The sequence below is a fragment of the Symsagittifera roscoffensis genome, chromosome 3 (assembly GCF_963678635.1).
Source record: "Symsagittifera roscoffensis chromosome 3, txSymRosc1.1, whole genome shotgun sequence".
Classification (NCBI taxonomy): Eukaryota; Metazoa; Xenacoelomorpha; order Acoela; family Convolutidae; genus Symsagittifera; species Symsagittifera roscoffensis.
The window spans coordinates 58,951,070-58,965,290 of NC_087064.1; the positions used below are offsets into that span (position 1 = coordinate 58,951,070).

The window sequence follows — 14,221 nt, forward strand, 5'->3', positions numbered from 1 at the left end:
CCAAAATTTTTGCTTCTATTTACAGTGCTGTAAATGCGAGGCTGAAAACGAGTAACAATAAGCATCCCATTGATTTATTTTGAATTCTCCCAGAGTTAAACTAAATCAGTCAGAAAATATCATATCAGATAATCGAGACACAAAAAATTTTTTTTTTGAGTTTTGTGTGCACTCCATTTTGGAAGCTACTCAAATTCCACCTAAACTTGTTATCAATAATAATGCCAAAGCGAAAGACAGAGGAACTTGGATCCCTTTCAAAATCTGAAAAGGTAAGTCTGAAAAGATTGTATTCGAGTGATAGAGCTGTGTACGGATCTGTGCGAAACTTGAGTAAAGCAAGCGGTTTGTCGAAAAAGAAAGTGGAACAATTTTTACAAACAAAGACATCGTAAGCAAAATTTGGTCCTCCAACCAGTTTCCGAAGACTTCAAGTTTTTTCAAAACATGTCAATAAATCTGGTGTATGGACTTGGCTTTCGTAGACAAACTAGCGAGTCAAAACCATGGAGTCAAAAATTCATTGGTTGCTGTTGATGTTTTTTCGCGATTTGTCAGGGTTCAAACAATGAAATCAAAATAGGCCAAAGACACTTTGCAAGCTTTCAAAAAACTGATTTTTGAGAAAACACTCCTGAAAAAATTTGGATTGATAAAGGAACAGAATATTTTGGATTTTTTAAAAAAATTTGCAAGGAGAAAGACATTGAAAATTATTCAACCATGAATAAAACAAAAGCTGCATTTGCAGTGAGAACCATCCAATCATTAAAACACTTAATTTAAAATACATAGAAGATCATGGTCAAAAATTCATTCACAAGTTACTTCAATTTGTGTATTCAATGAATTGTCACGTCAACAGATCTATTGGGAAATCACCTAGAGATGTGAAAAATAATGATTTTTTATCAAAAGTGTAAGACAAATTGTTCATGATTTATACTGAAAGAAAAATCAAAAATGGGATAGAGTGAGAATTTCGAAAAAAACCTCCTACATACATCATCAAAGACCTCCACAAGGAAGAAGTTCTGTGAACATCTTATAAAAAAAAGCTGAGAAAATTTTCGAATTAAACGTAAATCATTGTTTAAACTCAAATTCTATCGATCAGTTATCATGGAGTCTTTTGCTAATGAGTTAGTTTCTAACGCTTCTTTTAATTGTTATCCGAATAATAGTCTTAGTTCGTTTACAAATTTTCTACCGAAACAAATAATTTTAAAAGGAGAATAGGAGGTTGCGTTTTCAGAAATATCGTACCCTTCTTTGTACCAAAATGCTACTGAGGGAAAGTTTACTTTCGTAGAAGACAGGGAAAGTTCTGAGGAGAAAAGAAAGATGGAACCTACGCATATTGAACCAGGATTGTATCCAAGTACTGTTGGTACTGCTGTAGCCTTGAACAACAAACTTCGAGAACGTCTAGGTGCTCAAGAATTCGAATATAACTGAATCTATGTATCAGTAGACAAAATTTAACAAAAAATTGCCGTTGACTTATCTGAGGATCAATCAATTTTTAGTATCCAAAGTTCTGATTTGATTTACATTTTTTGTTGTGATTTAGAACAAAATCAAACAGGGTTCAAAATGAGTGGAAAAGGACCGCATCATCCTCATTATTCTTACGACATTATAAGAATTCATTCTTTGATGTTATATACTGATTTAACAGAATATAACATAGTTGGCGATACAAAAAATCCTTTATTGCCTTGTTTTCTTTCCATTTCCAAAGGGAAAAACAGAGACATAATATCTACAGGATAGTACATGAATTATCAGTCCTTTACAAAGTTACAGTTTAAAAACTATTAAAAAACTCTTTCCATAGTATCAAGATAGAACTAAGAAATAGTACAGGTGAAAAATTTTTGTGTCCGTAGGAATTACATGAGTTGTTCTCTTGTTTCGAAAGATTTCGAAAAATCATTTTTGGCTACAACTTCACACGAGATCGTTGCTCAAAATTCAGCTGATTTCCCTATTTTTTGAGGAAATGCAAGACAACGTGGAAGAGGTTTTGGTGCTCTTACGAAAACTCATTGGAGAACTGCAAAAAGAGTTGGGGCAGATTTATTTAAAATCGCTGCTGCAGAGATTAGGGAAGTTGTTAGTGGACGCAAAAAGCTCAAAACATTTGCAAAAAATGTGGCAACAAAAACAGTTTGGATACAATTGGGAGGTGGAAACAAGAAATCAAAGCGTAGAACCAGATCCATTTCTCGAAAAAATAGATCGAAAAACAGTCGCTCTCGCAAAGAATTTTTTGACAATATAAAATGAGTATAGGCCAAAGTAGTTGTTTTCGGTAGGTAGCTTTTTCATTTTCTTTGTTGGAGATTATTGATAAAGTCCCAGTTTTGAAAACAATTAAGTCATTTTATCCATAAGAATTATTCCCCAGAATTTCTCTAGATGAAAGCAGTTTTGAGCTTGAATTTGAAACGGATCGTAATCTCTACTTGAATATACGCGATACCCATCTTAGCTTAAAGCATCAATTATTCAAGGTAGGATTGATTGATGCTTTCAAGAGGGAAAATGCAGAACATAAAGCGAAATCCGAGAATGAATCGGATGAGGAACCAGATCCCTACTTAACTCATGTAAGCAATCTACTACATTCACTATTCTCCAATTGTGAACTTTATCTTAACAACACAATGGTTTACAACAGCAATGGATTTTAACCTCATAGGGCACAAATATCGAACGAATTCAAATCGTCGGCAGTGAGTAATTAAGGAATACTTGCTTGTCATCGATAAGGTTTTGAAGAATTTCCTGATGCATTTAATATGCATCCGTTCACAGATAGAGCAAATTCCTTAGGAACAGGTATAACTTTTTCACTCTATGGGAGGCTCGCCATTAATTTGTTTACTTGCGAAAAATTATTACTACCAAAAAACAAAGTTCGAAATAAACTAATTCGAGCTAAAAGTAAAATTTACATGGTATCTGATAATCCAAATGTCAGTCTGAAATTTGTTGATTGTTCGCTGTTTACAAGATGAATTTCAGTTTCTGAACCTAATAATCAACACTTGCAATGGAATCTGGAAAGAGAACCTGTTCAATACAATTACATGGAAACTATAGCAAGAACTGTCATCATTCCATGTCGTCAAAACCAATTCATAAAGGAAATTATTTTCAATAAAGCTCGAATAAGAAAAATAGCTAGCTGTTGCAATGAATACAAATTCAGCTGTTGTGGGATCTTTTCAAGAAAACTCTTTCAGCTAACAACAATTTCAGTTGAGAGAGCTTAAAATTATTCGCGGTTGAAGAGAAATTTTTTTATTGGATACAACTTCTCCATTCGTCCTAATGTTACAACAATGAAAGCAATCCATTTTAACGAAGATTTACGAGATCTTCCAATGGAAGTTTTTCGAAATCCCAATGTTTTTGTTTTTGACATGACTTCACTTCAGCATGCAGCTGAACAATGGCATTATCCCGAACTTAGTGGAGAGTGTTTTTCCAATTTCCCTTGGAGCAAGTCTCGGAAGTGATAGTCTTGGGAGAAATACTATCAAACGTTCAAATTGAAAAATTCGGAACAGTTGCTAAAAATGTTTAATTTTTTGAGTTTTCAGGTTGCTATAAAATTATTCTAAGTTTTGGGACTTTTCATCGCTATTGTCTTTTTACTATCTTTTTTTACTAAATCTCCAGCAGACACTGTATGCTGTTTAATTGAAAATACGAGAATTTACTACAATCTAGACTGTAAAGCAGTAATTAATAGTCTTTGTCCAGTACATAAGGCTCATGTGTGAGAATTTGTTGGTTAATTACCTAAATGCGTGTAATTCAATAACCTTCGTTTTTTATCCTCAATTACACACTCAAACTATTTGTTTATTTGTTTTTAGATGTAAATCAGCTAACAATTGCAAAAATGGATACCTTTTTTACTTTTGGAAGAACTCAGGTTTAAGTACATGGGATCTTAACCCTCTGATAAAGTACCTCAACTAACAAAACAACTTTGTAAGTGTAAATTATAGCGGTAAATTTACTATACGATGCAGTGAATTATAAACTTTCTTTCAAATTTAATTTTTTTTTCATAAAAACTCATTTTTTTGAAAATGGAAAAGGAGTAGGTTTCACTATAGCTTCAGGTAAATAGAACACTGGTGTAAAGATTAAGATCATTTAATAAAATAGTCAATAGATCGAAATATACCAAATCTTATCGTGTTTTTTAAATTTTTTTGTAGTTTTTGAAAATCTTACAGTTGACTTACCATGAACCAAAAAATATAACAACTTCATTCCACAATCTGCACGTAATTAACCTTTGATTTTTACCAATTAGATAACACGCGCCAAAATTTTTGCGAAAAAAACAGACATTTCTACACAAAATCCAAAAAATAACGTTGTTCTTACCATTCTCTTACCATCACCTAAACCATGAAACTTTACCAATTCTATTCCTCATCTTATTACGATGTAGGCTCTATTCCCTATCTTAATATCTAGCTTGTATGCCCTATTCCCAGCTTAAAACATGCTTCTGCTAAACTGTGGGGAGGGAGGTAAACAGGGTCCGGGGGGCAGTAAAGTAAACTGGTGAGCTGGGGGAACACCGTTCAAACCACAAAATATAAAAATTATATATATACATTTTGAAGTGAAATCTAAAATTTTATGAAACGTATTTCGTAGCATTTGCATAAACAGGAACTGAGAGTTCACAAATAAGTTTCACAAATAACCTCTCAAAAAATTCATTTTAATCAGGTTTAATTGATTATAATGGATTACATTGGCAAAAAAATCAGGATTATAATCCTTATTTGATGGTTTATAATCGAATATATTGGATTATTTTTACCTAAAATTAATAGAAATATAATACTTTTTTGATGAAATATAATCAGTTATTTTGTAATTTTACAGATACTGGCCATGTTATGACAATATAATCGATTATGATCTGTGGGCGCTCGGTGCGGGAATTTAATTATTTTTAAAATTTAATCGAATATCTGGCACTGGCTTATACTTAGTCAGAAAGTTCAGAAAGAGTTCTTGCGTTTTTTTTTTATTTGGAACTAAAAATAAAAAATCTAAACCTTGTAATTGATATTGATAATTCTTATACTGTTTCCCTGCTTATCTGCACTGGAGTTGCATGGATAATAATCATTTATATTGTCATTTTATAGTCAGTACCGTGGGTGGATTCAAAGATCAGGCGAGGGGGAGGTTGTAACAAAAAACTTTGGTGAAGGGTTTAAAAAGAAAAATGGGGTTGAATATGTGTTGTTCTCTCTTAGTAACGCCCTCCTCCGTCCCCTTTCAATTGTAATCAAACTGGGGGGGGGGGGGGGGTTGAGTTTGAGAGTAAACTTTGGTAAACATGGAATATGGGGGCTGGTCGTAGGGATAAACGTTGGGGAGTGGGGGGAGGGGATTTGGGCACGTGTGGATAGGTGGCAAAGTGAGGGGGAGATTAATTTGAGTATGTTTAGATTGCGAATAGCCCGTGTGTAACGCAGAAATGTTTCAAGTTTTGCAAATGATTTTGCAAAAAAAATTAAACATTATAATCCGTTATAACCAATTATAATGGCTTTTAAATGGATTATAATCAATTTTAATGGATTTTAGTGGATTGTGTTTTTTACGAAAATAATCAATTATAATGTCAATAAAATCGATTTGGTGGTCTAAATTTGCAACAATAATGGACTATAATGACAATTTTTAGACAACAATTTTCCATGATATACGATTTTTATCCATGGAACTCCGGTGCGGGTAACCACCATCCAACGACGACTCCTGGAAAAAAGCGCTGAACACTGTTTTAACCAGTTTTGCGATTTTGAGGCGATTTCACCAGAAACCTCACCAAAAATCGAATTATGGTTTTTTTCGCCAGAAATCGAATTATGGCTTTTTTTCTCCGATTTTCACCAGAAATCGAATTATGGTTTTTTTCGTTAAAAGCCATTTGAGTTAGCGAATGGGTTCCTTTCGCAGCTAAAGGTTTTTTCCACCGTGAGTTTAAATCTAGTTGTACACATGTGATTTAATTCTCTTTTGTGACTTTTTAGGCTCTGTTACATTTCCGGCTAATGGGAACTCTTCCGATTTCATCAGAGTGGTGTCTCCAAACACGAAAGCAGATGTCATTTTGGATCACTTCTGCAAATCTGGTTTAAGTAACGTCAGATTGGATAGCTTAGAATTAGTAATTTCTGTGAATGGAACATTTAATGAATCTCCCCAAAAAGCCGACGCCCAAAAAGGTCAGTGAGCTTTTTTGCAGAGTTTTTCATCACAGTTTTTCTAGTAGCCTAAATGGAATTACAGGAATTGCTTTATTATGTTACAAAGCCTCGTTTTTGCTGGTAAACTAGAGTGTTTAGAACATTGTATGTCATCAACACAGTATCAGCAATATCTGCTAATTGTTCCGACTTTCGATACGAAAGTAACGGAATATTTGTGCTCGGGGTGGGTTTTTTTTTCTTCAGACAAACTTCGACTTTTTAACTAGCCATTTTTGACGGAATATTTTTATATCATTCGAAAAGTATTGTCGTCTTGAGCTTAAATTTGAAAAGATATTTTACCGTAAAGTTATGAGGGTTCAAAGATTGCCATTTTGGCCATTTTGACCAATTTGGGACAATTAACGTGCGATATAATTTTTTAACAAATACTTTTTTATCCCCCATCAAAAATATCGACTCCCTAAAATCAAATTTAAAAAGATATTTTACTCCGATCAATTTTTGGGAGGTTGAAAACTGCCAATTTGGCCATGCTCTGACTAATTTACGGCCGTTTTGTTGATTTTATCCATAATCCCCCGCTTTGTTGATTTTATCCATAATCCCGGAAGCGTGACGCGATATACTTATGGGTGGCAAGTTATCACAACAAAATCGTTCCGAAATGGATTGAGGCTCGTTCCGAATTGGATCGTTCCGAATTTGTCGTGTTCATTTCTTACGGCTCAAACTTTTACATTTGATCTCTGATATTATCCAAAACCTATAGCTTTTTGATATTTTCTTTTCCTGAAAACTATTGGATATAGATTAAGGGGAAGTCGGAACATTCAAGGCTTTGCCTTGATGTACGACCGTTCCTGTTTTGCTGTATTTGAATTCTTTTTTAAATTTTATTTTGCTCAAAAAAATACTTCCATTTCATAGTTTTTAATAAACACCAGAAGCAGACGTAAGGGTGAAAATATGGATTTTATTTCTAGAAAAGTGATTAATTTTCAACTTTTTCTTTGGGCGTTAAACGAGAACTTTAATTTATTTATTCGGTGTTCGCAACCTAAACAAACCAAGCTAATACTTATTTAGTTTGATGTAAATTCTTTTCAGCACAAAGAATACTCTCATTTCATTCATTGTTTTTTTTTAATATTCACCAAAGAAAACAAAAAGTGAAAACTATAATAAAAATTTTCAACAAACCCGAAACTGTTTTAATTTATTTTGGTAAAGTATGAACCACGATTGAAAGCTTTTAAAGTGATCATTCTTTCAGTGTCTTAGAACGATTTTTGTGCTTCCAAGTTTGTATCGAAATAAACACACGGATCCAAATTTTTTCTAATTTCAGGTACAAAGGAGAAATTTAATAAGAAGTCTGACCGTACCAGGACAAAATTTGTTCGTTCTTGTAGCTGCTACTTTTGTGCTAAGGAAAAATTTATATGTCGAGTCAATTTTAAGGTACCTCCAACTGTACAACGCTTTGCCCTGATAGGAGAGGACATGTTGGTAGAAATTTTCTTGACACTATAAGTAGAAGCAACTTGGATCCATGTGTTTGCTTCAATGTAAAGTTACTAGCCACAGAGATGAAGAAAATTCAGTGATATATCATATTGAATTTTTTTTGTGATTTATGCGTTATCAAGGAACTACTCAAATTAATGCCCAATGATATTTCAAAAACTTTTTGTTATTGACTGTTTTGGATGAGATTGAAGGTGGATGAAGTGAGAGTCACTTTTTGACCTAAAACAACTTATAACAAAGTAGAATTAGATAATATTTGTTGAGCTGCAATTTTTTAAAACTTTTCGCCCAACACTCAACGGAAACTGTAAGCTTAACAAGAGTTGTTTTCGTTTTTTTGCCGCGATAACTGCTGTCTGAACAACCGATGCTTCTTATACAGCACGTGGCTAACTATGCTTGTGCAGGAGCGGATTAAGGAAGGAAACAAGAGGGGCGTGGACGCCCCCTCCCTCTCAGGGATTCAACCCCCTCGCCAATCAAAGGGTCTTCTCTTTGGTACTTTTGTATGACATCAATTTTCGACAACCAACCCTAAAAATTTACTAAAGAAGCGGAGAAGCCATTTATCGCCAAAATATACAATTTATGAATGGAAACGCGCGCCGAAAAACGCAATTTTTGGTTAACAATTTTTTTTTTTGAAAACTTGTCTCCCTCCCTAGATCCGCTCCTGCTGGTCCTAGATCCGCCATGCTTGTGATTACATCCGCCCCGGCTTTGGAGTATATTAAATAGACGATTGCGTTTTTTCTACACATTGTCAATGAAGTATCATTGGGTCGAGTGATGTATCAATATGAAGCCCTATCAGTCTTGATGAAAGTTTTACAAAAAAAACTCCACTCGATTAATTGCAATCAGAATGAAGAGGCCAAAATGCTTTTTTGAAACCTCGTTTTGAAAAAATTTTTGAAGAAATTTACTTGAACCGTTCAACGCAACATTTTGTATAAACGCAGTCTTTATAGTGCTTAAGGAGGTCACAAAAAGTGCCGAAAATCTGTTTAAAGAGTTGAGATTGTTCATCATACAAAGTTTTGAATTATTTTTGGTCTGGATTTTGTTGCCTTGTCCTTGGGCTCAGGAAACTGATCATGGTGATGGGCAGTGGCGGATTTGGTGGGAAGGGGAGCCCCCTCACCAACCACAGGATTCACCTTTGCAATTGTTTTATGACCTCCATTTTTGGCCGACCAGCCCTAAACTTTTTCCATATACGCTTTTGGCGCCAATGTATTAGAAAGCGTTATCGAACAGCCGGAATATGCTTTTAAATACTCAAACTATCGGACTTTTTTTTGGGTTGACAACTTTTTAAACATAACCATTTGAATCACATACTTTTCTCGCAAACTATCTGAACAATTTGATATCATAGTATTAATCAAAACAACATTTTTTTGAAAGCCTTTCTTTAGATTTGACTATGTCCAGTTTATTAAGAAAAAAGTTATGGCCTCGAACCTAATCGAAGTTTTGGAACTTAAACAATGTTTTGGAAACCTTTTGACTTTAACTACCGTGGCATTTCTCAGGTTATGTTCAATTGTGAAACCCGGTTTACGAAATATTTTCAGCTTAAGCAGCCACCACCTGCTTTTTGCAGAAAAAATTTATGGATTTTGGAAATTCTTTTGACCATTTTTTAAGAAAATTACACAATCAAATCTGACATGAAAAGTTTAATTGAAAAAACCGGTTGTGATAACGGTTCCTGCAGAAGCGGCGAGTCCTTAGTTTTTTTAACGAAAAATGTTATCTCCTTGTGAAAATTGATTATCTCAAAACTTTTCACTCTTCTCACTTATTTCAGTAGAGAAACAACTATGTTTTTGGCAAGTCTAATTTTTGAAATGACAATTTTCGTGCCACATCAGTGTAGCAAATCCAAATAATATCAAAACGTACCTCCAGCCTCACCTGGGCCCTTTTTGTTTTTTTTATCGCGGCATGCAAAAATTGTGGTTTGCCTAATTTTTTTCAACATTTAAAAAAATTTTTCGTCTAATGTTTTTTTATGTTTGTGTTGTATCGCAAGTGGTGGAAAATTTTTATCCATTAAATATTTATCCATTTCTGTTATCTCCAGAACTCAACAATTTGAAGGAGGCGTTGGCCAATATCCTTATTATTGGAAATGGATGGGTAGTCAGTCCAGGTGAATCATCCAATCAGCTTTTCAGTCTGGAAGATGTGGAGCAAAAGTAAGGGAACTAAGTTTTGTCGTTTAGAACTAAGTTTTTACAAGATGTAGCTCGGGTGAAACAGTTCTAATTCGATAGCTTAATAAAACTATTTTGTTGCCGCGGTTATTCATTTAGAAAGAACAAATTATTTTAAAGAATTGTTAGATTTTCTTCAGACAAAAACAATTCCTAAAACGTCCCCCAGATCGAGGTTTTTCCCAGGCTTGCCTACCCAATACCCGAGTTGGATGTAGTGTACATTACTAAAACCAGAGTCAAACCAATTGAGTAGTTTTTAAGCAGACTTCATCTAACATATTGTTCCAGAGTAATTGGTTTTGAACACTTTTTAAAAATCAGGGAACTCGAGGTCGACTTGAAACAATCATTCAATTTCGTGTCAGTGGCTTTTGTTGAATACGAGAAATTGGCGGACAAACAAGTGCTAGTTGAGCCTGTCAGTTCCAATCTGAGGATCTACAGTCCTTCATCGACACACCACAACATTAAGGCAGAAAAAAGGTGAGGGTTATGAAAAGATTCAGTCGTCCGGTTGAATAAAGCGGCTCAATCATATTTCTGAGTTCGGCACGTAACTGAATCAACATATACGCAAATTAAAAGTTTCACTGCATCGGTTTGTCTAATTGTTTTTATTTGACAATTTGTTTCATGCAACCCGGAGGTTAGGGAATACATGCTGTATGATATAATTTTAAGAATTAACAAGTAATCATTACGAGACCAAACTGTGCACTAAATAGGCGCACAGTTTGGTGTCTGCATGTCATTGGAATCAAAAGACAAGTCTTGAAACACAATCTAAACGTGAGTGGGTTTCACTTAGAGCATTTTGGTGGATTCCGCAACAAGCGAATATAGCTAGTTATTCTGGATTCCGCAACATTCAGCGGATTCTGCAAATTACAATCAGATTCCGCAATTTTTTTTATTTAACTGTACTAAACCAGTTCTGGCGTATGAACAATTGAAAGCTGAGGCTACAATTACCAACTAACAAAGGCGAAATTTAAAAGCAAGGATTTAACGATTGTCAGCGGAATCTATGAATTTATCTTAAATCATTGGTCAACTAAATCGTGGTTGTACCATTTGGTATTTGGGTTAAATTTCCCAGCAAGCAATTTTCGGGATCACAGTTTTGAAACACACAACGCTAAACATCCCCGAATAAAACCACTTTCTAAAATTAGTATCATGCAACATTTGATTTTTTTCAGTATTTGAGATTTTTCCAGATATTTTTCAGAGATGCAACAACAATTGAGCTACTATTGAAACAAATTGATCGAAACGTATTGTCAGCAATTGAGATTATACGGCGCGCTAAGCTGTAAAAATGAACAAACTAAGCGGAACAAACACACAGTCAGTTTTTTGGAAAATTGATTTAGGAATCTAGTTAACTTTCCCTTGTTGGACCTTGTTATTTACTTCCCCTATTTTTGGACTTAACTAATAGTTTTCAATCAATACATATATGATTTTTGGCAGCCATTTCTGAAAAAAAATGTATTTTTAATACCAATTTATACAGTGTTGAACCAAAGTTAGATTTCTGAAACTCGAAAAAGATGGAGAAACGAGATCTGTTGGTAGGAGTTGAGATCGAACGTTTTTAAAGACTCGAATTAAAGGAAGCTACTATATATGTTAGTGGAATCCTTAAACAAAATTCGGTTTTTGCCTACAATTTGCGGATTCCGCTTTCAGTAGCATTTTTTCTTTTGAGTGGTACAGTATTTTAGCTACTTGTTTGTGGGATCCAAAACATCAAAAAAATTCAAAGAAAATTATCATTGTTGCGGATTACCCAACATTTTTGATTTTGATTTATCGCGGAATCCGCTTAAAATCACAAATGTCAAGTTGGTCTCGTAATTTAATTAATTCAATCGAGGCTGGCTTCCAAACAATATTACAATAATTATAAGGCAAATTCGAGAGTTATAGGTACTTATGTGATTTAAATTCTCCAGTATTTTCCTGAAGTGGTACTGGTTTATTTAAATCAATAAGGTTTTATTAGTTTTCAGTTAATACTTTGACTTTTTTACTGTTCTCTAGTTTTTAAGCAAACTATTCTCTAGCTTTTTGTGGAACGTTTTCTAGCAATTGAAATCTCAGACCACTAAATTCTATAAATCTGTCCCATATTTACTTTTTTCATCTCTTTTTTTTCAGTTGAAAGTCTTTTATGATTTTTGTACACAAGTCAAAAAGTTTTGTTATGAACATTTCTGCAGGAACCATTTTGTTATTCAGAAGTAGATCACGGCATCTTTAAAACTTTTTCTCACCAATCAAGCGTTTACTCCCCAGTTTCTTTGTCGATTCGCACGATTGTCATCTTGGTTATAACTTACTGAAAAATTCTCCACTATAATTAAGATGGGACCAAACTAAGGATTTCATTAGCATAACAATTGCCATTAACGGCAATTTATGTCAATTGGCCGAAATTCCGCTGAATTTTGGTTGTCAGTTTCTCCTTTTCAAAAATTAAAAGTTTCTCTGCATCGGTTTGTCTAATTGTTTTTATTTGACAATTTGTTTCATGCAACCCGGAGGTTAGGGAATACATGCTGTATGATATAATTTTAAGAATTAACAAGTAATTAACAAGCCATTTTAAAAGTGGCCTAAAAAATCGATTATACTGTCAAAAGAGTCGATTTTGAATATTGAAAAAATTCGATAAGAGTCCCCTAAAAATCCATTTTTATGAGTGCATGGGTCATGAAAATTGATTATATGGGTTAAAATTTTGCCGATATAATCCATATAATCGAATACTTCGCATAAAACTCCAGTGCGGGTACGCATCGCGCGTTAAATGACATCGCCTGTGAATATTACAAATTGAAATATTAGGCAACGAGCGCCCATGGATTCTAATCAACTATATTGGATTCTCGAGACAAAATATACCATTTTAATCCATTACAGATGTACAATTTAGACCACAAAATTGATTATTTGGCCAATATAATCGATTATATTTAAAAAAAAATAATCCATTATAATTCATTATAATCGATTAATCTATTATTTTGGGCACTAAAATCAATTATTTTTGCCCAGATAATCCAATCTAAATGATTGTTTCCGCAAAAAATCCAATATAACCCAATATAGTCGATTATAATGTGTTTTGTTTAATTGAACTAAATTCGATTATTTTTGCAGAATTATTGCAGTTTTGCAGGGAATTTGCAAAAACTATGCCATGTCTTTTGCTAAAAGCCAAGTCTAACTTCGACCCCTCAAGTAATTTTTAACTCCCCCAATTAAAAAGGGGAGTAAACTGGGGGGGGGGGTGTCAATCATAAACCCCCATTGATAAAGTCTACCAATGAATAGGGGCAAAGGGGGCGAACGGCAGTTGTCAAATTTCGCCTGTGAAAAATCCAAATTGAAATTTTGGGCATCATATCAAATATAATGTATTCTCGAGACAAAAATAACCCCTGTAATTCATTAGAGATGTACAATGCAGACCAAGAAATCGATTATTTTGCCATAATAATAGTTTAATTGTGAAACAAAAATCCATTATAATCCATTTTAGTCGATTATAGTTCGTTATTTTTGGCAATGAAATCAATTATTTTTGCCAAGATAGTCCATTATGATTGATTATTCTTACAACAAAATCCATTCTAATCCATTATAATCAATCAAAATGTTTTTCATTTTTGAACTTAATTTGTTTTTTTTTTCGCTAGTTTTGCAGGAAATTTGCAAATGGTTGCCATGTGTTTTACTACATGACATGTCTAACGCAACCCCCTCAAGTAAATGTTAGCCCCCTTCACAATTGAAGAGATAAAGAGAGGGAGGTAAACTAGGGAGGGGTGTCAATCATGAGCCCCCTCCCCCAAATCTATTAAGTAATAGAGGGTGGGAAGGGGCGATTCGCAGTTGTGAAAATTCGCCTGAGAAAATTTCAAATTGAAATCTTGGACACCGAGTGCCCATTATTTCTTATCATTTATAATGGATTCTCGAGACAAAAACCATCCATTATAATCTATTATAGACGTACAATTCAGGCCATGAAATCGATTACATTGCCAATATAATCGAATACTTTTGAAAAAAAAAATCCATTAAAATCAATTATGATCGATTATAATCCATTATTTTTGGCAGTGAAATTGATTGTCTTTGCCGTGATAAACCATAATAATTGTTAACTTTTGC

At 33.9% G+C, this 14,221-nt stretch overlaps 1 protein-coding gene across 3 annotated transcripts in view; it reads left to right on the plus strand.

Annotated features, from left to right (window-relative positions):
- LOC134841935 (transient receptor potential cation channel subfamily M member 1-like) overlaps window positions 1–14,221 on the plus strand; it is a 100,218-nt gene that overhangs the window by 14,881 nt on the left and 71,116 nt on the right. The window contains exons 2-4 of one of the 3 annotated variants that reach the window (XM_063858029.1): window positions 6,093–6,287; window positions 9,898–10,012; window positions 10,355–10,516. The exons of the other annotated variants lie outside the window; for them this stretch is intronic. Coding sequence (XP_063714099.1) covers window positions 6,093–6,287; window positions 9,898–10,012; window positions 10,355–10,516 — 472 coding nt within the window. The remainder of the gene's footprint in view (window positions 1–6,092; window positions 6,288–9,897; window positions 10,013–10,354; window positions 10,517–14,221) is intronic. 3 annotated transcript variants of the gene reach the window in all.